The sequence below is a fragment of the Motacilla alba genome, chromosome 1 (genome assembly GCF_015832195.1).
Source record: "Motacilla alba alba isolate MOTALB_02 chromosome 1, Motacilla_alba_V1.0_pri, whole genome shotgun sequence".
NCBI lineage: Eukaryota > Metazoa > Chordata > Aves > Passeriformes > Motacillidae > Motacilla > Motacilla alba.
This window is the reverse complement of record NC_052016.1, coordinates 91,723,843-91,748,499: the sequence shown is the minus strand read 5'-3', so window position 1 is coordinate 91,748,499 and position 24,657 is coordinate 91,723,843. Positions and strand designations below refer to the sequence as shown.

At 37.2% G+C, this 24,657-nt stretch overlaps 1 protein-coding gene across 3 annotated transcripts in view; it reads right to left on the bottom strand.

Moving 5' to 3' along the window:
* Nucleotides 1-24,657, bottom strand: part of HERC2 (HECT and RLD domain containing E3 ubiquitin protein ligase 2) — a 102,000-nt gene that overhangs the window by 25,533 nt on the left and 51,810 nt on the right. For all 3 annotated transcript variants that reach the window (XM_038151738.1, XM_038151896.1, XM_038151816.1), the window contains exons 39-69: nucleotides 24,074-24,258; nucleotides 22,289-22,436; nucleotides 22,000-22,196; nucleotides 21,537-21,767; nucleotides 20,728-20,863; nucleotides 20,042-20,185; nucleotides 18,523-18,665; nucleotides 18,050-18,317; nucleotides 17,748-17,890; nucleotides 16,275-16,373; nucleotides 16,011-16,179; nucleotides 15,772-15,897; nucleotides 15,082-15,190; nucleotides 14,778-14,917; nucleotides 13,165-13,355; nucleotides 12,080-12,185; nucleotides 11,828-11,919; nucleotides 11,101-11,276; nucleotides 10,545-10,656; nucleotides 9,641-9,722; nucleotides 9,406-9,549; nucleotides 8,739-8,829; nucleotides 7,145-7,322; nucleotides 6,633-6,714; nucleotides 6,379-6,550; nucleotides 4,287-4,431; nucleotides 3,397-3,622; nucleotides 2,485-2,656; nucleotides 1,765-1,951; nucleotides 859-999; nucleotides 505-696 (exon numbers count right to left, since the gene is read on the bottom strand). In XM_038151738.1, the coding sequence (XP_038007666.1) occupies nucleotides 505-696; nucleotides 859-999; nucleotides 1,765-1,951; nucleotides 2,485-2,656; nucleotides 3,397-3,622; nucleotides 4,287-4,431; nucleotides 6,379-6,550; nucleotides 6,633-6,714; nucleotides 7,145-7,322; nucleotides 8,739-8,829; nucleotides 9,406-9,549; nucleotides 9,641-9,722; nucleotides 10,545-10,656; nucleotides 11,101-11,276; nucleotides 11,828-11,919; nucleotides 12,080-12,185; nucleotides 13,165-13,355; nucleotides 14,778-14,917; nucleotides 15,082-15,190; nucleotides 15,772-15,897; nucleotides 16,011-16,179; nucleotides 16,275-16,373; nucleotides 17,748-17,890; nucleotides 18,050-18,317; nucleotides 18,523-18,665; nucleotides 20,042-20,185; nucleotides 20,728-20,863; nucleotides 21,537-21,767; nucleotides 22,000-22,196; nucleotides 22,289-22,436; nucleotides 24,074-24,258 (4,727 nt within the window). The remainder of the gene's footprint in view (nucleotides 1-504; nucleotides 697-858; nucleotides 1,000-1,764; nucleotides 1,952-2,484; nucleotides 2,657-3,396; nucleotides 3,623-4,286; nucleotides 4,432-6,378; nucleotides 6,551-6,632; nucleotides 6,715-7,144; nucleotides 7,323-8,738; nucleotides 8,830-9,405; nucleotides 9,550-9,640; nucleotides 9,723-10,544; nucleotides 10,657-11,100; nucleotides 11,277-11,827; nucleotides 11,920-12,079; nucleotides 12,186-13,164; nucleotides 13,356-14,777; nucleotides 14,918-15,081; nucleotides 15,191-15,771; nucleotides 15,898-16,010; nucleotides 16,180-16,274; nucleotides 16,374-17,747; nucleotides 17,891-18,049; nucleotides 18,318-18,522; nucleotides 18,666-20,041; nucleotides 20,186-20,727; nucleotides 20,864-21,536; nucleotides 21,768-21,999; nucleotides 22,197-22,288; nucleotides 22,437-24,073; nucleotides 24,259-24,657) is intronic.

The window sequence follows — 24,657 nt, the reverse complement described above, 5'->3', positions numbered from 1 at the left end:
GGAAAATTATGAGTTAAAAGGTTACATCTTAACAGTTCAGAAGATTTATTGTATTGTTAATAATACAATATTGTAAAAGCATTTTTTGCTAGTAATAATGACTGCATCAATTTGAAAAATAAACTCAGATGCAAAAAAAAAAAACATCATGGAAGTTTTTACACTAATATTCTACAAATGGAGTAAACAGAGCTTGGTTAATTCAGCTTCATTCCGATACCCACTGACACTTGGTCAATACACAAATACATTTTATCTTAATGTCTAATTGCAGCATGAAAAATGGAGAAATTAGTCTGTTACTGACATCTGCAGCGCATGCACATATTCACATAATATTTCCATTAAAACAGTTAACTCTCACATGCATTTAAGCATGTGTAACAAGTTTCATGTGTAATAAGTTTCTCAGGATGTCAATCTGCACTTCCATGTCATAAAACTATTTCAGCAACCCAGTAATAAAAAAGGCACGGTTAACATGCAACAGAAACACGAGCTGACCTGTGGGTAAGCTGTGCCCATGCCAGACAGCACAGCTGAGAGAACATCTCTTCCCTTTTCGCCCGCTCGGTTGGACACCGCAAGCTTCAGCAGGTCAACCATGACTCGCGTGTCGTCTGGTACCAGGAGACTCGTAAACTCATCCAAGTACTGCGGCTCCGGGCCAGACACCTTACTCTGGCTTTCCACATCCTACAAAACAAACAGCCAACATCCCTCTGCCTTTGCACAGACTTTTAAAAATGCAGTCATTTACAGAGTTACTTTTAAAGTGCAAAAACCAGAAAAAACTAAGAACTTAAGAAAAGCACGGTAAGGACTTAAGTTTTGAGAAGAGTAGAATGACAACATTACTTCTTTGGTTTTTGTCATGGTTTCTGCAATAATACTGGCAGCTCCAGGATCATCTGTGACTGGAATGAAAGGACGGGAAGAGGCAGCAGCAGCCGAGGGAGTTACAGCAGATGGTGTCACAGCATCTTCTGAAGGAACAACCTAGCCAGAACAAATAACTCATGAAATCTTCAACAAGACACTGTAAAACCTTTAAGAATAACTACTTACTGGAAGGGCTAGTGCTCAAAGACAGCAGCAATTTAATAACAGCCATAAGTTCAAAACCAACAGATTCACTGCCTGTATTTTTAGCTTCTATTTTTTTTCCTAGTGTGCATAAAACAGCAAACACTCCCCTCAATGCCAGCTGCTACAAAAACATACAAAAAAAACATCAGTGCCTGCAGAAAAGTCTACAAAGCAGAAGGCAAGTCCTGTAAATACATATCAAGTTCAAGTACATATCAAGTACATATCAAGTTCATAAATGCAAAAGACCTCTTCAGTAGCAAGCCTTTTCTTTTTTCTGCTTCTGTTAGCAGTTAGAAATCAACATAGTAGAATTTCATTGAGGCCTTCATGTTTACATCAGTTATTTAAGTTTACAACTAAATTTCATTAAATAATGGTCAAATATTCTGCTATTCTTGACTTTTTTTTTTACTCCTGTAAAATGAACTCAATATCTCTAAAATATTGCTAGAAATCATCACGATAACATTTAAATGACACAATGCTTTCTGAAAGTTCAAAACTGATCTTACATTAAAATTTTAGTATTTTTGAAGTCTGACATGTGCAGAGAACCTAGTCCTGAAATTAGAGCATGAAGGAATATTTTAATCTCTGCTACAATCGGACTAATTGAGATATTTGTCAGCTTTACAGTTAAAAACTAATGAAAAAAATAATGTGACACTTTACCTCCCCTCTCCTGTCCTGCCACGGGTTTGGGCTCAGCCTCTCCTCGATATCTCCCACAAGAACACACTCATCCCCATTTGCAGGGCTTCCTGCAGAAGTGGCATCTGATGGGGGGGCTGGTGATGAAGAGGGACATTCTACGGGTGCAATCATACTCGCAGGCATCAATGCTCCAACAACTGCATCCCTGAAATCATTTAGGATGGATTAACATAAACCTGTTTGCTGAAAAATTTTATTAGCTTGTTTTAACAAAATAAGGTAAGTTTTCCAAGCTGTAGAATCTAGAGGGTAGTTTATTGTTATTCTCCCTTGGGCCTGATTCTTTGACGTTTAACATGAGTTTCTCTTTATAAATTTTAGCACAAATACTCTGTTCTCTACTAACAATGATAGCACTGCAAATTTTTATTATTGCTATTTCCACTCTGCCCTCTACTGCTTCCTCCATATCATCCATCATGATTTTCTTACACGACTTCTACATTATTTACTTGAGCATTTCTGAATGAATGATTTTTTTCCCAAACAAGAGAAACTTTTTTAAACATAACAACATAAAGCTAACATCAGCATCAAAAGAAAATTTAGATGAAGCTTAGGCCCATCCTGAGGAATTCACACTTGTCAGAAGAATTTATACCTGACTCAAGAGTCCCTAATAGATGGTAAGCTATGTCATCTTTTGCTCTGCAACAGAAAGAATGTTTCCATGCCTACCTGGCATACATGATCTGTAATGCTATCAGTATGTGAGACAATGCCTGCTGTTTGGCAACATTCCCATCAAGCGACAGCAGAATCTTAGCAAGGGAAGGGCGATTAGGCTTGGAACTGTTCGCCCCACTGATTTTGTTACTGGCAGCAGAAGAATCTGCATCTGAAGGAACACCTAAAAAGAGGCAGGGGGAAAGAGAAGGTAAGCAGTTTTTAATGGTATAACACATAAAAGGACATGGTTTATCTAATTTCTTGTTAAATCAGAAGATATGACTGAAACTAAGTCTACAGGAGAATCTTAAACTGCAGTGCCTTCAGTTACAACATTGAAGCTAATACTGTGGCTTTCCAACAAGGGCTTTCATAAAATACTATTTAATCTTGTTTCTCACTTTTGAGAATTAAGGCAATAACAGACAGAAATATTTTAGTGATCAACACCTAAAACAAGTTTTACTTACACAAACATTCTAAAATAACAAGAATATTTATTAGGTACAAATTGCTTTGGTCATGAAAAAGCCTAATTTGCAAGATGTTTGATGCTTTCATATGCAACACAAAACACTGCTGTTTTGATTCCCTAATTCTTAATTCACTTACCTTAGAAACAAGAGGTAATGTGTAAGATTAATACTAGTGTAGCATTCATCTATTATTACCTCCAGAAAGAGAAACTCCTTAGGGTGTTTGAGGAAGCATGTTGCATTTCAATTTAAAAGTTCCACTTTAATGAAGAGTTTTGGTTGGGCTTTTATTTTTTATTTTTTTACCAGAAGTGCATTTTGTTGTTCTGTGATTTTTTTCTAAACCATTTTTATTTTCTACTCTTCTATCACCTACTAAACCACACACAAAACAAACACACCAATGGCAGTAAAAGAAAAACAATGTAAGGCAACAAATACCAACCAAGATAAGAAGCACCTAAAGGGTCCCTCGCTGTCTGGAAAAGGACAGGTTCATGAACAGATGGTGTAGCTACATCCACAGTTGTCCATGCTACACTGTGGGAAGACCCACAGGCAACCCGAGTGATTTTCTGGCCTTCCAAGCCCTGGACAAGAGTGGGTTTTCTATTGACTGTGGTAGTTCCATTGCCTTGCTGCCCATGGTCATTGTCACCCCAAGCATAAACCTGCCAGGAAAAAATTCCACATATTACTTGGCTTCACTGCTTATCTCAACTAAGTGCTTTCTTAAAAATCCCAAGAAAGAATGTTTGTGACTTGTGCTAGTAATCTAGGACACTTTGGACAATCTATTTTGGTGACATTTCCCCCCTCCATTAAATAATGCAGGCATTATCATACATTAAAAGGAAAAAAAAAAACAATCAAAGCAGCCCTTTATCAGATAATTTATAAATTATTGCCAAATTATAATTGATCAGTTGATTCATAAATGACTCAATGTTCACAGAAAGTTAGAAGAATTAACTGCCTAGTAATTACATTGGAGATCTGAAACAGTATTATGATAAAGCTGAAAAATCTGTCCAGAATACTGACTGCTGCTGCTGCATGTCCAGAGTAAGAGGCAGAAAACTGATCATGAGATAATTCAAGGAAAACACTACAAAAGCTACTATGACAAAAATACTTCAACTCCAATGCTAATATTTTAAATACCAATACTTTGTAAATGACAATTGTGCTTATACTTATGCCAGACTTTTAAAAGCAAAGAAATAAAATTAGTAATTTTTATTTCATTTAATCAGCACCAATACTGCTTTACCTCCCTTCCTAAGCAGTTTACTCCTTTCTGCATGGGGGAAAGGAGGGTGACACACAACATACCTGTCCAGTGTCAGTCACTGCCAGACAGTGGAGTGCTCCCACAGCCACGTGGACAATCTTTTTACCCCTCAGTCCTTCCACAACCTGTGGCTTTCGCACGTGCACGTCTGTGCCATGGCCCAGCCTGAAGTAGTCACCCTTACCCCTGCAACAGACAGTAAAGGCAGCACTCAGAACAACTGGACTGTTTACACACTCTAATGCAAGTTCCCAACTGAATACACTTCATATATCACTGCCTGAAACACACACATACACACACCAGCTAGCAAATGCTTCAAAACTGAGTCCCAAAGGCGTAAGAATGAGGATAACTGCAGTTCTATTACACTGTAGTTTCTCACCTCAATACAGAAGAGCATTATTATGACTATTTTTTGTATGCAAAGCAACTGGTATTACATTTAATTTCCTCTGCTTCAGAAACACTGCAATAATAAAACACTTTCAAAATTCATGTGGTTTGATAAGACTTGGGAATATTTAACAACTGAGGATAAACCTTACAACAACAAAACATTTAACCTAAGTCTGCTCCGACAGAAAAATTACACAGGGAACTAAAATGTTTTCAGAATTGAGGAGGTTTTTTTCCAATTGTTGGAAACCTCAATATAGATTCTGAGGTCTCCATAATTTAAATTCATCCGAAATTGTTATACACAAATGGCATACACACTAAAAAAAAAAATAGCATACACAAAATTAAACACCTTAAAATGCTTCCACCAAGAATGTCAGTAAAGAAGAAAAAAACCTTGATACCCTGATTTTCTTCCACTATGTTTTTAGTAACCACTGACTCTGGTTCTTTTGCTCACCACCAATTTTTCTGAAGAAAGGTTATATAAGGCTGGAGAGAAACATGATAGAGGGTACTGTTATCTACCTAAAATTATAACCCAGAAGTCATGATTTTTTTCCTCAAATCATTAAAAAATTCAAGAAGAATAGAAGTTTAAAAGCAATTCAGCCATCCCCAGCTGAAACAGCCCCAAAAATCTCCTTGTAGAGAGAAAATCTCCTTGTAATGTCATGAAATAGCTGAAGATTTTTGACTAGACGTAGCAGCGTTGAGAAAAACTAGGACAAGGAAGGAACAAACAAGAATTTTGGCATGAGTTCTTTAAAAAAACACTGTCAAATTACCTTTACTCTTGCTCCTTTTGTCACTACAAAAAAAATGGACGGAGAGAAAAGAAAAAAGTTGTCTCCAATGGCCACTCTGAAAACAACATCTCTGTTAAAAACTTCTCTTCCCTTTAACAACAGTAGTAACTTAAAAAAATGAAAGTTTTGAGGATTTCTCTTTGTGTTATTTAGCAACTGCTGACAACACAACAGAAATGATTTGTTTAAGTCTACTTATTTTTGATATACATCAAATAGGTCACAGTCTTATTACACAAGGATGGGGTAAGACCTTGATCTGATTAGTGCTCTGAAGTTGACCTGCCATGCAGTAAGCTCTCAGATTTTACAAAAAGGTTTATAAATTCAAAAAGGCAGATCTGTGTTCAAAACAAAGCAGAAGCAAGCAGGCAAACAGGAGAAAAAAAAAACATATCTGAGAAGCTCTCAGTGATCATCTCATACCAATTCTGGCTCCAAGGCATCGTTACTGACAACTCAGTGGCCTTCTGAGCAGCCACAAGCTGTTGTTGTGCTCCTGTGTTCCCAAGGAAGTTCTTCCCATCTGCTCTGAATTTCAGCTTACTTCCTTACTCTCCTGCATCCTTACTCTCTCAAGTCTCTGCTTTAGCTGTAGGCTTCATAGTCCAAGCTATGGCTCTCATGTTTTCTTTTTTTCCTCTCCACTCTTAACATTCCTTTACATGTCTCACAGTGGCCAAGAGAAGAAATTATCTTCCCTTTCTGCCTCTAATTCAATAGGAGCCAGGCATTCCAACAGAGTACAGCAAACAGGAAAGCATGCTACAGTGTTAGAGTGATTGAATGGATGCAGCTCGCCTGGAAGTGCTGCCAGTTTAAAAGAAAAAGCACACAGGTAAGGCACAAATGGAGTCAAAAAAGCATTAAATACAGCACAGAGCAACTGCTTGGTAAATACTCCCTGCCAAATGTAACATACCATGTCCATACCACTCCTGACTTGGTCAGTGCCAATGAGAACTGTGCACCACACTCAATCTGACAAACGCCTTGGCCGTTCAGTCTCTCGATGTTCTGAGGAATGTTGCATCCTTCACTTCCTCCTCGGCCCAGTTTTCCAAAATCACCATCACCCCAAGAAAACACCAAACCTAACAAACATCAAATTGCAGGTCAAACAATGATCACAGTATTCCCACATGCTAGAAAGCTTCTGGAACAAGATACTCCTACCTTCATCTGTCAAAGCAAGAGTCTGAGCATCTCTGCTTCCACATGCAACCTGAATGACTCGGTGGCCAAGGAGCACTTTAACCTACAAAACAGAAGGAGTAAGAAAGAATTTTTCAAAGAAATTGTGCTTTAAAACCTTACAAGTATGTCCAAGGTCTTATGACTCATCTCAGTCATTGTGTCCAGCCTGAGCAAAGAACTACCCAGCCGTGCTCAGAATCCAGTATTGCTACATGGCAGCTTCCAGCTACGTATCAAAGCAGATGCAGGACATGAATGCTGAAACCAGCACTTGTCACCTTACATCACTTCCTAAGAAAGAGACTGGATCTTTTTGGCTTTTCTGAAATAGCTTTACTTTCACTAAATGTATGGGTACCAAAACCTAATTTAGATCACTCCAAAAAAATGTCTTCATACAGCCTTCATGTTTTCTGCTACTTCAGCTTCATGCTGCTATCATTTGTTAAACACATTTGCATTTCATTAGAAACAAGAAACATTGATTTTACCATCTTAGGCTTCAGCTGTGTGGTATTATCCCCATGTCCTAATCTTCCATACTCTCCAAGACCCCAGGTATACAGCTCCCCACTGGAGGTAATAGCAGCACTGTGGGAACTGCCACAGGCAATATCACGGATGCGTTTGGTTTTCAACGCTTCGATCAGCCTGGGTTTATCACAGTTCCTGGAGAAAATGAACAACAAACCCATTGTGTTAATCAAAAAATAGCCACACTATATACTTCAACTGTTGCAATACACATTGTGTAACTAATCACTAACAGTAATCTCAAGATAAAGCAGTATGCAACACGCTGATTTCAAGACATATTTTTTAGCAGGAGGATAAATCTAAAGTTTACACTATTTTAAGGTACTTCAAATTTTATTTAAAGAATATTTTATGTATGCTGCCAAACTTAGGTGAGAAATTCAAAATGTCAACACCATCAATCAATTAAACAGCACATAACAGAAGGTGAAAACCAATTTCCTGTCACTGCCCAAAGCTAAATGAGTTATTAGCAGAGGACACACAGTAAGATTTGGAGATGACATTCCCATCCCAACTTTGCTCCTCACAGCAGAGAAATCAGAACTAGAATTTACTGTTAAGACTTCTATGTGAGTACTGCTAACATTTATCCTTCATGTGGTTGCAGTGTTCTCTTAATTCAAAAAAAAAAAAATTCAACTCAAGATTTCCTAATATTGGTGTACCAGAACCACTAATAAGATACTATAAAATTATGCATGGCATCTGGAAGTACTGCTACTATGAAATACCCAAGAGTTCCAAATCTCACTTTCAGTAAAATTACATAAAACATGAGTCAGCTGAGCAAGAAACAGTAATACTGCTCTCATCTGGACTTCCCTTCTCGTTAGTCTGACCCAGCCTTATAAAAAATTATTTCCTGTAACATATTAACCATCTGATTTAATTTTGTATGTTGTATGGGCAGGTCCTCAAAATATATCAGAATGATAAAAGTATTTACCAATGGGCTTTGTTTATCAGGTTTTCTTTTTCTTTCAAAATACTGTTCTGTGGGTACATATAAAGTAAACTCTTAAAAAATTCAATTTTTTTAAAGCTGTCCTGTGGAAGATTAAACAACTATTACTAAAAAGTGGAAGAAGTTTATTTCTGGCTAACAAGTCTGTGAACTGAAGCCTAAAGAAAAGGCTATAAAATGACAGCTTAAGTTATGAACTGTTACAGCTCAGAAATACAAAATTGCCAAGGTTTCACTTCTCAAGGCACTTCTGAAAACCATACCTTATAAAAGCAAACAAATACTGCATGTCCAAAAGTATGGAATTTCATCAGTGAAATTTGAAAATACTAGTCAAGACTGTATCCCTCTTTCTAATTATTATATTAATTGAATGCCTCCTTTCTAAATGGCTGAAGCCTTCTACAAATGCTGCACCATAAATTGCAATATACTGTGGAAAAAAAAAAGTCCTTGTATAAAACAATTTTCTATTCCTACTGTATCAAAAATACTGTCGTTGTCAATAGTGATGGTCAGCTGTGCTGTAACATTTAACACAAATCTTCTACTGAAATACAGAAAAAATTTGGTATCCTTACATTCGACTGAAGTGACCAAGTTTTCCATCATCTCCTTCACCCCACGAAAACACCTTTCCATCAACAGTCAATGCCATAGCATGCCGGCCACCTGAAATTGTAAACATAAATTTACATTTCTGAGCTTTCAAGCAGGCAGCAGGTCTTAGCAACAATTTAACATTGCTGTTCTACAATGAAACTGTATGAGCCTTTCAGCTCTATAGATATTACTTATTTTCTTTGGAGTTTTTATGTGATTTAATTTAAAATAAACTTCTGTGACAGTATATCTCCTGGCACATTAAAAAAAAAAAAAAAAACAAAAACACCAATAATCACTCAATTTACTATTTTCAGAGGTGCAAGAAAAAATAATGAGAAAAACAAACCCACAATCTGGAAGTATTACAAATGAAAACACCCTCTTTTAGACCAAATGGAAACACCAAAGTGACCTTCCAGCAAATAAGAAAACTTCTATGGTCTAAATTCACAGATTTTAATAATAAAACCATTAGATTTAATCTGACATTGTATACAACAACCGGATTCAATAACATGTATTTATACGGAAAAAAAAAATCTGATATGCTAGGGCATCACAGCACCCAAGAAAACTGCAAAGGAACTATTTTCAGGCTCAATATGTTAGGTTTATGTATTTAAGGACAGCAACAGTCAGTACCTGAGTGAACAGCCACCTTCTTTACCACATAGTTGCTGAGAGCTGTAATCTGGCGGGGAATAGGCACAGTTCCACTAGATATTCCTAAACCCAGCCTTCCATTTGTGGCTTCTCCACAGGCATACACTTTACCCTCTACAGTCACTAAAATGAAGAAAACAGTTTGAAACACCATTAGTGTTTCGCAATTCCGAATCTGTTTCTAATAATTACATTTATTTTAAACTTATGTTACCTGCAAAAAGGCTTTTGGATCCTCCAGCTACTTGCACAACATTCAAGGCAGACAGGGTTTCAGAAAAGGAAGGGACTTTGATCTGGAGCAGGCAGGAAATAGAAACCATTACAATTCACTTCAATGTTTTACACTCTAAAAAGAAGAGCTCTTAAGTGATAAACCAGTTAATCTAACAGGTACTTTCAGATGCTTCACCCATGCCAATTAATATCACACCAGGCAAAGGACAAAAACCAATTAAGAAAATTTAATATTGAAACTATGATAAATATAAAACCTGAGAAAAATGAAAGGCCATATAAATTACTTTCTTTTATTGACATTTTCTTGATAAAACTGAAGAATACAGGAAAGGTTAACTTCCTGTTTCTTCAAGGTACTCTATGGATACAATACTGTACACCTTCACAACATCAACTGAAGAAATGCTTTCAACATAATTATCAGATGAATGAATGACATTTTAAATTGATAAGCATTTGGGATCTATCTCACCTTGTATTATATTAAAATTACATGTAAATGGCTGCACACTGGGCTGAAATTCCTACTGTACAATTGCCAAGTAATTGTACAAATAATACATAAAGTTCACCAAAAGTTTTATTTTAGGCATGCAAACTCAACAGGAACAGAATATGTTGAGTGTTACACATTTTTTAAACAATTACTTCATTATCATCTAAAACAAATGACTGAGTGGCTGCTAAAAATCAAGCCAGAGTTCAGAGTACCAACCAAAATGCAAATTTTCTCCAATTTTCCACCCAGCAGACATCTACATGTCTTAACACTAAAAAGCCACCAAAACCTAATCTTTGTAGCTAATTTTCAGTTGTGTAACTCGTACATTTTATTTTTCACTTTTTCTCTCTTGTACTTTAATGTGAAGACAACCTACCTTGGAACCTTTTAGCCCTCCCAATTGGTCTTTGTCATTCAGTCCCCAAACAAAAACTTTGGTTCTTATGGTAGCTGCTGATTCAAGCCCAGCTGCCTTCTTTCTAACAAGACTAAACATACAGAGAAAAGAAAAACAGTCAGTTTAGCAAACAGCATGCTGCAGCATAGGCACCTTTTTACTGTATTTACTGATTTTTACAGTTGGGAACAGTTTCAGGACTCAAACTGCACTATTACAGTTGGAGAAAAAAAATAGCAAGTATCAAATATAAGCACATGAAGTTTTTAGCTCAGTTTCCAACCCCAAGTATACAGCAAAAGGGAATGAGTCATACAAATTGTTACACCTCACCAGTGTGATCATCTCAGAGAACGTACTTATTGAGAAAGTTTATTGGAGTTGTATAGTTGTATGTAGATCCTAAGATTTGATTCTCTTTACTACCATTCAACCTAATTAATGTGTTCTTCCTCCAATCATCTCCAGACTTATAGGAATATATAGACACTAAGGTTGTTTACCACCCCCTGCCTTCACCACTGCAGTTACCTACCTCCCAGTGTTAGCTTTATCATCATCCTCTTCCTCATTATCAGAAGCCAGGAAAGGGACTGCAGCCAAATCTTCATCTTCAGCACGTATGCGTCCCAGTATGCTGAGGCCATGTATTTTGCAATCAATGCCAGAGCTTCTGCACTGCTTGATTGCAATCTCAATATATCTGTGGTACTAAGAATAAAAATACTCTGTTGACATCTTTTGGGTTCTATGTAACTTCATAAAACATAGGAAAGAATTAGAACTTTTGCTTGACTTTGTCACTTTAGGAAAATGAATCTGTCACTTTAAATGCTTGTCATTTCAGCTCTAAATAATTCATGCTTTATCATTAGCATATGGCCTCAATCATATAAGAAATTTCACTCCCAATCTCATAGAATTCATTATGCGTTTCTCCTTGTTGTTGCTAGAAAAGATCAGAACTGCTATCTAAAATTATCCCCAAAATTTAAGTTCATTGGAATGTCTTACTGGTTCACAGGTATATTGATTTACATAAAACCCCTTAAAATATCTAAGTCTATTATAGCATTACTTTGTGATTATGGTAAAACTTTTTAGAATAATCAACTTGACTAACTTGCCAGAAATACTGCTAAGTTAAGAAGAAAAATAAAATACCAGGCTTTAATGATCACAACAATACTTTTCATCTATCTCTTGCAGCACAATATTTTTCTGTTGCACACAAGAGTAATTCTCACACGAACTTCACTTACTTCAGTACAATCACTGAGTAGAGGCACTGTGGTGTCTGTAGGATTTATATTGATTGTCTTTAGCTCTATAAGGTTATTTAAGGAATTACCCCCTAGAAAACAAAACACAGAATGAAAAACATTTTAGGATATGGTGTTTGGTGTCACAAATAGGCTGTGCTAAACAGATGACTATGTTAACAAAAAACATATAAACACCTGCTGTTGGGTGCAAAAAAAATATTTCTGATTTCTCAGAGAACATACACATACCTGAAACTACAACTAAGGAGGGCATGTAGCTGCTGTCTGCAGGGTCCACTATCATCTTTAGTCTATGAACAAGAACATCTGGAAAAATCTCCAAGCGAATCCAGTGCTAGTGGAAACACAGAATTTCATTTTTAGATAGTAATGTTATGACCACCATATGATTAACAAGAATATATATATGAAGTTTTTGAAGAAAAAATGGAAAACATCTCTAAATGGTACACAACATCTGCAATAAATGGCAACTGGCCAAAGGGAACCTTGTGAACTTCTTACTTGTCCTATGTCCAATTATAAGAGAAACAGTTGTAGCAAACTATTTATTTCAGCCAAGACCAACACCCCTGAGAACACAGAAAGCACAGTACCTCTGGAGGCTAAGTAATGGGACATACAAATGGTCACAAAGCACTGCTGCAGGCCAGTAAAACTGATTAACCATAAACTAAGGAACACCACATTTTATAAATTATCTGGCTGCAGGAGTCAAATTTACAGTAAGTAACTTTGCCAACAACACTAAACCAGGAGATGCTCTTGGCTCCCTCCAAGGCAGAGAGGCCTTGATAGGCCAGAGGGCTGAGTAATCATCAATTGTATGAAATTTATGAAAGTGTGGCATTCTCCATCTGGGATGGGGTAATCCTGCTTATACTAACACTTTGGGGGATGAGACTGGAGAGTGGCCCCACTGAAAGACAGCCAAGGGTTCTAGTGGATGAACAGCTGCACACAGGTCACCAGTGTGCACTCACACAAAGCCAACTGAATCCTGGGCTGCATCCAAAGAGCAGCAACCAGCAGGTCAAGGGAGGAGATTCTCCCTCTCTGCCCTGCTCCTGTGAGACCCCACCTGGAGTGCTGCAACCAGCTCTGGGGTTTTCAGCACAAAAAACCCTCATGGACCTGACAGAGTGGATCAGAAGATGGTCACAAAAGCAATCACCGAGATGGACCACCTCCCCTCCCATCTCACCTCCAGGCTGAGAGAGTTGGGGTTGCACAACCTGGAGAAGGGAAGGCTCTGGGGAGATCCTTCTAAGCATGAAGTATACCAGAATAAAGCATTTAGGGCTTAAAGTTACCTTTCCTTGTGAACCAGAAGACTGCCAGCACTGCTCACTACCATCAATAAGACGGGACGCCTGATTCACAGAGGATGAGACATTCAAATTCTTGACTATCCTTGACCAATCATCCAGTAACATTCCTCGCTGGCTACTGTGCCGTCTCTTCAGCTGCTTTCCAGAACGCCCACTGAACACAGGAGACTGACCTGCAGGGTTAAGTGACACATTCAGCATGCACCTCTCAAAGAAAATTGCTCCTTTGAAACCCATAAGCAGGGTGAAAGACAATGTAACAAATCCAACATTTTGGGCATGTAGGCCACATTTAGGACACGGGCATGTCACAGCGGCATGGTGACTCTATGTACACAACACTCATACTTAAAGGGCATAGCTCCTTTTTTTAAAGGACTTTTAACTTTCCAAGTTCTTGACTAGACAGCTACTTGAAATGGTCCTTCCCTTTAAAATACAGATCCAAATTTACGATGATATGTAATTCAAAATACAAGTCCACAGCATACCAATTTTTTATACCACTACAGCATATGAAAAACAGACAACTAAACCTAAACAAAATTCCCCGACCAAAGAACAGAAATAGGAAAACTGGAATACTGCAAAACTCAAAGTTCCAGAAGAAGGTGGTTTAGTGAAAAGTAGATTTCCTCCCTGCAAAAACCTTACTTCCACTACCCTTCACTGATTTTGCAGCATCTGGAAATCTTGATGAAAAGAGTATTGTAACTCCTCTGCCCTACAACACAGGGCAAGGGGAAGGATTACAGATTCACACCATTCTAGTTGCACAGCTGTATCAACTGACTTATTAAATGAATGTCTTTCTTGTCCACACAACCCATGTTCACAATCTCTAGGGAGGAATCAGCTTTGTTCATTTTCCAAAACAATTACACTGGTAATGTGTAAATACAAAGAAATTCAGTCCACAAGTCAGCATCATCCTGCAAATACCAGGGATAAGATTAATTGTTAGACAAGTGGATGGAAAAGAAGTAAAATGAAACATTAGGTAAGTTTTGCATAACAATGCACAACCCAAAAATTTTGGAGCTAAAATGGCTGTACCTGTTCTTGCCCTAGGGAAAAAAAAGTCTGATAATGACTTTTTTAAAAGGCTTCCCTTTCCCACTACACTCCTCTGGAGCCTCCACATCACAGAGGAAATGAGAAACAGCCATCACACACCGACAAGCAAAACAGCTGAAGAGCAACTGAGGCATAAGAAGGCATCTTAGGTATTTCCAGCTGCCCCTGGCACCATGAGGATTCCATTCATCTACATCTAGGCTGATAGCAAAAGGCAGGGGGATTAGAAAATTACACATTTTATTCTTGGTGTAAGTAAAAATGCCATTCTGACATGTAGAGGTACTGTCACATAGACCTTTTTTAAACTTTTTAACACCACAGGAAAGTTTTAGGGGTTAATGTTTTGTTGTAGTCCATCACTTGCAATTGTAGCAGTGCTATAAATGTTTTATTGTCCAGAGGGTCAATCTGAACACTAAGTTCATCATATTAAGGAGCTGAAATGTAAAACTGTTTTTTCCAAAACAGCTTAAGCGCATTTTAAATTAATCTAAGTGACACACTGCAAAACTTACCTGGTTCATTTATTCTGCCAAAAGTATGTCGGGTGTTATGCTTCCTGGTTTTAAAACACGTTTCACAAAAGTCAAAATCATCACAGTTTCTGCATTTGAATCTAGGCCCATTGATAGGAAACATCTGACAGCCATCACACCTGATTTAATAAGAGAAGAACAAGTCTATATAGATATATGGTACAAGTTACTTGTTAACGAAAATAACAGGTATCTGTTACTCAGATGTCTGAGATAACAGAATCAAGACAATAAGATACAGGATAAGCCCTATACACTAAGATAAAAGTAAATCATCACTTACGTGACTCCAGGATGAATGCTGGGGACCAATTCCATTTCTGACAACAAGCCCGTCCAGTGCGACTGTTGAGGAAAGTCTACAATAACATCTTTTCCATTGGCACTAAATGCTGTGACAAAAACGTGGAGAAAACACAAGGTGTTGAAATGAAGCCAAAAGTCCTTAGAGTAGTATTCCATTTCAATTCTTCTACTCTCATTTTTTCTTTATTTTTTTAGAAGCAGTTCCCAAGCAAGCAGGTACTTCTAAGCACACAGTATGACCAAAATCTGTACCTCTACAAAGAACCTGTGTTCCACAGATTACTTCAGTTACATCCCTTACAGCCTGACACCAGTGCATCCCACTTTCTCCTCACTTCCTTATGAAGCCTCCAAGTTACAATTACTTCTTAAAGGAAAACCATTTGTGGTTCATCCAAAGTGTAAAAGAGAACTACAACAGGAAGCTGCACAGATGCTTAAAGACTTTTACTGTGCGCAAATGAAGTGGCTCAAAAGCAGATGGACAGGCTAACAAAATGGGCTGCCACAGAGCACATGTCTATGAATTCACCACAGACTTCAAATACATTTTATATTCTCTAACATCATACAATACTCCACAAAACAGTGTGATTTTTAAGTGTGTCTAGAAGAAGCTCCACATGGTTCTTGAGCTTCTTACCTCCCCATGCTGAATACACATTACCTTTGACGATGCCCACACTTCGGTGAGTGACTGATCCCCATTTGTATTTGGGTGTGGTGACAGAGCTTTTCACACGCACTTTGTCACCTATCTTGATATGGGAGGCAGAACTCTGTGGCGGGAATCCTAGCAGATGCAAGAATAAATGGATAGTGAGTGGGGTTTCCCCCTCCAAAACTACATCTCCCTTAGTGTACCATTCACTTTTTCAGTTAAAAAGCAGTCAGAAGTGAACTCACCTAAAAGCTCAACATGGATATATCTGACCCAGTAAGTACCACCCTTTTGTTGCCAATCACACTGCACGTTCAGGTCGTGCAATCCATCTCGATCCAATTTAATAACTTTGCCTACATCTCCTTCACAAACTTCCTCATAGGTTCTGCAGCACCTAACCATCATCCCCACCTAGGGAAAAAGGACAATAGAATGCAATAGATCTGTAAAGGCTTTAGTACCAAGAAAAAAGCAGTTTCTCTGCTGCTTTTGATCATTATACTTACCTGAATATTCTCCCTTACATAGACAGCATAGTCATCATTGCTTAAGAAATCAGCTCGTTTCTTATAGGTCTGGCTCTCTGTTACAACAGCACCACTTGACTGGAAAAAAGTCCAAAATAAATATGAAACAATTGTAAAATTTGTTTTCAATTCAGATAAATAAAATTGTTGGCAAAGATTGAAGATAACCCAATAAAAATAAGCCCATAAAATATCCCAGCTGCATGACAAAATGGGAAAAAACTTCAACAGTTCAACTCACTATAAGGATAACATTAATGATCTACTTGACTTTAAATTAAAATTTACTTTCCAAATTTACGTATCAAGGAACATGGATGCAAATTTTCCATATGTTTGAAGCAAGCTGCAAGTTGCTTTTATGAAACCTGACTGCCAAGGAAAATCAGAACAGAGAGGATTTGTCACTACTCTAATCAGCCTTGAAGATAAACGTTCACATTCCACTTCCTAGGACATTTGCTGAGTGAGGGAAAAAAGAAAAGTGGTAAATGGTAATCTCTAACCTAAAGTTTACTGACTTTTCTTTAGATAGTACAATGAGATTTAAAGTATTCCTTTAGAAAAACAAGCTAAAAAAAATTAAATTTTATTTATTAAAAAACATTACTTTCCAAATTTGATTAGCTTAATTTTTTTTTAAGAGAACTACTGCATTGCACCTGTAAGGACAATTTTCAGAAAACTTTTTTCTGTTCTGAGTATTAAATGTTTTTTTCTTCATTAAAGACAGTATATAGCAGTTTTTCACTGATAAAGATACCAAAAGCTGTCAATTTCCTTCAAAATACAATGCATTAATTTCAATAACAAAACCCCACATGTGCAAGAAAACTCACCCTAAGTCCTTCAAGGATAAACAGAAATATGAAACCCATTTAATTTTATTGACAAGTTCTTCTTTGAAATAGTAGAAAGTCAACAGAAGACCAATATAAATTCACATTAAAGCTATTACACTCAATAGGTACTGTAACAGTAATTTTATCCTCAGTAAGTGGAAAAAGTTTTTATGAGGAAAAGGCTAAGTTATTTAATAGACTTTTTTGCCATTTATTCATTAGTTCTGAAGTCTTTCCTTGCAGGTAACATATGTTTGTTTTTCAGACCAAGGGAAATGAGAAGGGAGAACTCCTTTACCAATATTACACTATAACATCAACTATTTTTGTAGAAACTAAGAGGATCTATCAGGGATTCTTGGAACTACCACCAGTGAAACATCTACCTGCATTCTGCTCTGCCCTGCTCTAACTCACAAAGCATTTATGGATTATTCTCAGTTGTTTTCTGTCATGTCTTAGAAACACAGGGCAAACATGATCCTTGTTACTGTTTTGAAAGCTTGGGACAGCAGGTTGTCCTTGTACTCTCACCATTTTCCCAAAAAGGGAAGAATTACAAAATTTCTAGCTAGCTAGCCTAACTTAGGTTTACTAAGTTAATACTCACAACAGGACAAGCAGCTTCAGCTTCTTCCACTTCTTCTGCTATTTCCTCATCTGAATATTCATCGGAGATAGTATCGGCATCAGAAAGATCCGTGATTTGAACATCAGGGTGATCCAACAACCAGCCAACTAAGGCCTCCACTCCTAACACAGAAAACAAACTCAGCTTGTCTCCACGGGGTTCTCTGACATTGTTAAGATTGTATCCAAAAAGAGGGTAACAACTTCTCCCTCATAAGTACTGTTTTAATCAGCTTAATCCTCTTCTTCTTCTAATATTATTAATTTAACTAAACAAAATACCTGGCAATCCAGAAGCACTTCCAGAGGTTCCCGACAGAGATTTTAGTGCAAATTCTATGTTTTTCCTAGGAAATCCCATTTCCATAAGTTGAACTACAATGGGGAGGGGTGGAATTGGAGACTGCTTGCGTTTCTTCACTTTCGTGGGTCGGATATGTTGCACTGTGATGGGTGTTGTAGCTTCACTAGAGCTGCAGTCTTCAAAGAGCGGAGTTGAAGGATGTGTAGACTCTACAGCCAGATACTGGCACACTGCCAAAGCAGCAGCCTGGAGGAGAACAAATCAATCAGTCCAAGCAAAACAAGAATATTTAGAAAGTTTATGTGCGTGAACATGCATGCCTTAAACGTTATTGGCCCGAAAGGGTTCAGTGTCACTTGTTTTTTAAACATATAGTTTAATAAGCTTCAATTGGAATACAGATTACACAGAGTTATTTCTCAGGTTACTTAGCAGAAAACATACACTTTACCTCAAGCTCCTGTTTGTCAAATATGGCTTTCACAGGTGATGGCTGTGTAGCAGCTGACAAAAGCTGCTGCAAAAGGATCATGGGAGGCTGAGGTCCTTCAGGAGACATATCTCCTATGTCAGGAGAGGCAGCTGCTCCATCCTCTTAAAGAAAAACAGGATTTTAACCAAAACCATGTAATATGATCAATCAGAAGACTTATTCTAGGGCTTTTTGTTATTTCTTACATATTTTTTCTCCAAAGATACAATGCATTTAAGATTAAGCCATAGTAGCACAATCTCTGTACAAAAACAGCAAGTACAAAATGTACAGATAAACAATATATTTATTAAAACACACCTAAGACATGTCTAACAAACTACTCAGTGGACAGTGAATTTGGACCTTGTGTCTTTTCAGTCCCTTTTTGCAATAAGGCTATTAGCAGGAAGCACTGCCAGGATAAATCACTTGATACAGAAAACCAAGAACTTTAGTGATCCCAAAACCATGCTTTCTGGATTTCCTTCAAAATATAATGCATTAATCATAGGAGTTATTTTCCCTATAATGTATCTCTTGGGAAGAAATCCCTTTAGGTGTTTATTGTCCCTTCAAAGCAGGATACTTTTACTGAACCAACTTGCCCACAATTCTGCACCTTTGATATTTAATTTTGTATTCCTGTTGCCATAAACATTCATGTTTCCTAAATCTTTACTGTGACTACCACATGAAAATCTTCTCTCTTCATTAAGCAATAATAAAACAATTAATAGTCCTCAATATGTGTTCTTCTGGTTAAAAACAAGTGTTACTTTTTTTTCCCCTTTAAAAATGATAGTAAGAGTGAAACCCTGTTCCATTCCTAAAAAAAAAACCCCTGTAGATTCATCTACCCTTGTGGATGACAAGAAAATCCCACAAAAATATCCATATAAGACAAATATATTATTATATTTAAAGATATTGCATGCTTCACAAATACCCAAGTAATTAATACATACTCCAAAGGCATTGATAGCTATCCCAAAAGCTGAGACAGTTATTGTACTTATTTTTATATGTAGAATGCAGGCAGAAGAAATAATTCAAATTATTAGAACTACAACTCCTTCAACTCCTTTAACATTATGATTAAGAAATTATATTTTTATACTTGTTTCACTGGAAGCTGCAAGACATTTGAAGTAAAATCAATAGCCAATTTTAACTTTTGAAGCAGAAAAATAAAACCACTGCAAAAAGTATTAAGTACTTTAAAATTACTTAAAAAGCTTACTAACTACAGAAGACCTAGAAATTTAGCCAACTCCAGTATTTAGAGCTTCAAACACTTGATGTTCTTACTTTTCAAAACTGGAGTTAAAAAGTCAGAATCTTTTTAACATAGAAGCTTAAAACATGCAAGAATTTTTAATCTTTACAGAGCAAACTGAATTTCTACCGTCCAACTGCCACTAGCAAGGGTTATGGTCACATCCTCTATCTACCATCTAATCAAAGACCAGCACAGTCAGGTAGCACTCCAGAATACCTGCAGGATTTGATGCACACTCCTGAACAGCTGGCTGAGATAAGATCTGCCTGAGTGTATCCTGGTGAGAAAGCAGAGCTCGTCCAGCTTTTAGTATGTACAGCTTTAACTGCTGGCACCGCAGCAGATCCAGATCAACTTGACCTATCAGAAATATTAACCAGCCATTAGTGCTAGAAATCTCTTGTACTAGGGAAGAAAGATTACCATTCATACAACCTCAGCCCAAACATCAGTTTACATCTTAACTCACTGTGTACTGCTCACATGAGTCAGTTTAAACAGCACGTGGATCAAAAGTCTGCACACATTGTATGACTCCTGGTACTCAAAATACTGCCTTCCTACTTTTCACAACCTGGACAATCCTACAGCTGATTTGTAACACAGTAAGTGCAGCTAGAGATGTTACTTGGATCCAGTATTTTAAACAACTCAGTAGAGTAAGATCAGGCCCAAACCTTATTCACATTTTTCCATCAAAGATATTTCACTTACAGTGCAGAACAATTCACTGTCTAGCTAAATTTGTCTCTTAAGTACCTATTATCCAGTGCTGAATAAGAAAACAGGTCAGGTTCCAGAACACCCTTTTCCTTATCTATGTTTGCTGATACTAGTATTTTTCTCAGAGCATGTTCATCTACTTCCAAAGAAAACCAGCAGCAAAAAGCCCCCAACTGTACCTGAAAGACCTTGATTGGGAGACTTCATTCTTTGTTTTTCTATTTTACTTCCAGCCAAATTTACTAGCTGAGCCCAAATAGATAGCATAGGTTCAGTGAAAGGCAAGTTGTTCACATTAAAAGCCACAACTGGAAGCTAGACAGTGGGAGAAGAATCAGACAAAAAAATAAGAAAAAAAATAGGTAAGCATTTTCCTAAAATCTCACAGAGTCACTAAACAGTTTCAATGGTTCTCAACTGCGGAAGAGGAAAAGTAGCATTTGTCTTACTACTCTTGACCAGGAACAACTAGAGGGGATTTCTGTTCCCTGCACAGCTCCTAAGCCTGTATTTGTACCACACAATTGCAGTTCTTCTTGGTGAGAAAGCAGAACTGAGTCAGAACAAGAAAGAACTCCAGACTCTGAAGCAGACCAACCACTTGGCCTGTGCTTTCACTGGAGTCGTATCAACCAAATTAAGATTCAATTGCAAATACCCAAGACTTTTTAAGATTAATTAGCAAATCAAGTTAAATAGAAAGCTCCTCTCATCTAAGAGCTATAAAACACAGTACAGTAACTTGGGACTTTACCTCAAATCAAACAACTCCAGCTTAAACCCCTCTTCCTTTCACCTCCCCAGCATGTGAGGATGGGATTTAAAGGTCCTACAGAGGTTTGCATGAGGACCATCTTGGACGTGCATTCAGAGCATTGTTATGTGTTGAATGTCAGCATATTTAGCCAATGAAGAACTAATATTTTCTTTGGTCCATATCAGAGTTTTACACCTTCCCAGAGCTAAAGCCTTAATAAAACAAACGTACTGGTTTCAGTTGATTCAGAGGGCACACTCGGCACGTTCGCATGTCGTAGAACTGCACAGTGATCTTCCCTTTCGGGGTGATGCGTGTCACCGTGCCTTCTCCAAATTCATCATGAACTACTTGTCCACCCAGTCTCAAGCGACTGTCTATGCCACCAATCACAGCCAAGACTGCCATCAGAGCTCCCACCTCTGGATTCTCAGTGTCAGGGAAGTAGTCATCCAACACAGCCTAACAAAGAACAATAAAATTTCACTGTAGGGAGAAAACACACCCTTCTATCTGCTTTAAAATACAAAGTTAATCACACATATTTCAACTTAAAAATTACAACACAAATATATATAAAAGTAGAAAAATGGTTTCAATATTAAGCTTAATATTATTTACAAAGATTTAGTACTTATAATTTCAAAATAAATATTTCTATAAAAATGAGCTTATTTTAAAACGTGGAAACTACCCCTTCTGACTGTTTTCCTGCAAAGATGTGGGTGATGGAGGTTAGCTGAGAGTTGATGTACTTGTTTATGAGTCCATTCCACTGGCTGAGCGAATGCAGCGTCCTCAGCAGTGCCACTATCTCTTCTGCTAAAGTACTACTATGAGTGGCAGTTAAAGATGCTTGGGGCCTGGCCTTTCTCCTCCTCAGAGTAGATTCTGGAAAGATAAAGCAGCAGCAGAACAGTTATGAGTTTAATGCACATATTTCCCATACAGAAAAACAAGCCACTGAGGGAAAATTCCTCTACCTCTGAGTAGTGGGATATCTGAAGAACAAGTACTAAGCAGGCTCCCTAAAAATCCAAACAGTTTTTCCACGAGAAATTTCATGTCTCTTGACCTTTCATTTTTATCCCAGGATGGAAGTACTGCTTTCAATAAATGTACAGCAAGGATCTAAAAAGAGAACAAAATGAGCGTTATTCTAGTCTACGTCACCAAATACTAAAGAAACTCTCAAACGTATTAAGTACAGAAGAATTATATTTTTAAAGTTTGCTTTCCTTTGTAGTTGTTTTTACAATGCTGATTTCTTTTGTGTTGTGGAAATTACGGAGCTACTGATATTGAGTTTGCTAAGGGATATTTTAAAATAAGTGGATACAGTTCAGAGCCAGTAACAATTTTACTGGCACATTATATTAGTGAACCAATCTCTTAGGACATGAGACACATACACTGAAAGACAAAAACAAATAGGAAAAATAGGAATACAGAATGGGAAAGTTTGTTCAGACTGCAGACTCAGAAATTAGTACTAACATGTATTTCAGAATGAAAGTTTGCAAGTGTTCTGCAAAGAAGCTGTAATAGTTAAAATTCACGAGATATAAAGCTGAAAGGTGGAAGGCTGGCAACAGCAGCCACAGTGACACTCAGAAGTAGCCACTGTGAAACCAGGGTCTTGAGCATAGTACAGAAGGAAGAGGCTGGCATCTCTGAACCCAGACACTCAGTGCAGGATTGACAAGGAACAGGGGAAGGTGCAGCACTGCAGTATCAAAAAGCAGAGGGGGTTGCGTATTTTGAGTAGGATCACTTCAGGTTTTAAGCTTCCTCATCTTCTACCCAGAAGACCAACACAAGTGACTAAAAGCAAAGATAACTCTCCTCTTGCAAACTTATGTCAATAACATTTCTTTATAGAACTTCAAGGTCTCATCTTTTCATCGTTCTTCAGTTGGTACATGAAGTACATGAGGAATGGTCATTTCTCTTGAGTATTCCCTGAACAGCACAGATGACTCTACTGCACTAAGTCCTGATGATAACAGAAGCCTCACCATACTAAAAATACTGGCAAGAATTTGCTGGAAGATCACACAAAAATGAACAGGCCTTTATGATACAAGGTTTTAGTTAAAAAAAGCTGATGGCTTATCAAGGAAAAGAATAAGATGATCTTTTGATCCCCAAGCCTTAAGATTTGGCAGAGTTATTCCATAATAAATTTCTTTCCAGTCTCATGTAGAAGGCACTAACAAAATGCTAAGGAACAGCAAAAGAGGAAAAAAAAGAGAAAAAAATAAAAGAAAATAAGAAATGAGAAAAGGGGAAAGATGACAAGGGAAATACAATACCAAAATAACATGCAAAGATGTAGCTTCTGAAGAGAGACTGTATTTAAATAATATTAGCAGTTTCTGATGGAAATAGGGACAGAAGAAAATACATAATTTGGTAACTTTAAATGAAATGTAGCTTTTTCCTAACCATGTACTTGTTATTCTTTCATTTATTCAACTTGTAGGAAATATTATATGGAAGTTTCTGAAGCACAATTCTGGAACACTATTTTGACCTTTTTTCAATAGAACAAGGAGTCCATAGTATCCTGAAGGTGCAAAATTCAAGAGATGTAAATTTAAAACAGTAATTCCTAAAGATGATGAAAATGTTATCTTTTTCCCAACTAATTAAAATCTGATTTATGGACCTCTCCCAGCTGTTTTGTAAAATATACCTTTCTTTTTAGGACAACTAAAGTCTACTAATTTTATTGCCCATTGAAGTAATTTGGAAAAACACATTACCTGTCTCTGTAGTGAAGCAGCAGTGAAAGATTCATGCCCCTCAACAATTTTCATTAGCAAAGTTATCCACTGAGAGGTACTAAGAGTGCTGCACATCTGAGGCATGAGTGCTATGCTTCGAATGAATCCCAGCGTGCACCAACTCCTATGCTGTTCTTTATAAACTAATTTATTTGGCAAGGAAGCTAAAAACAAAAAGATATATACATGTAACAGTGGACTTTTTCACCAGCTATGTAGTTGTCTATATGCTACATGGGGCTTTCTTGGACCAATCAGAACACCAAGCCGTTTCACTGTCTTTATACAAACTATTAATTTCAATTCTAGAGCCTGTAATTCATTTCATAAAATATACCTTTAAACCAATTCTCATCATTATACTGTTTCCTTATTTCAAAGTAGTTAATAGCATTACTTCTGAAATTACAAGAAAGCTACAAAAAGGAGTACGACACACCCAGTCATACACACAACTTTTCTGTGTTGTTGTCAAACACAAAAAGATTGCTAATAAATTAATTGTCTAAGTCAACAATTCATATCTCATGCATTTCTTCTGCTTTTACCGATTATATTCTAAG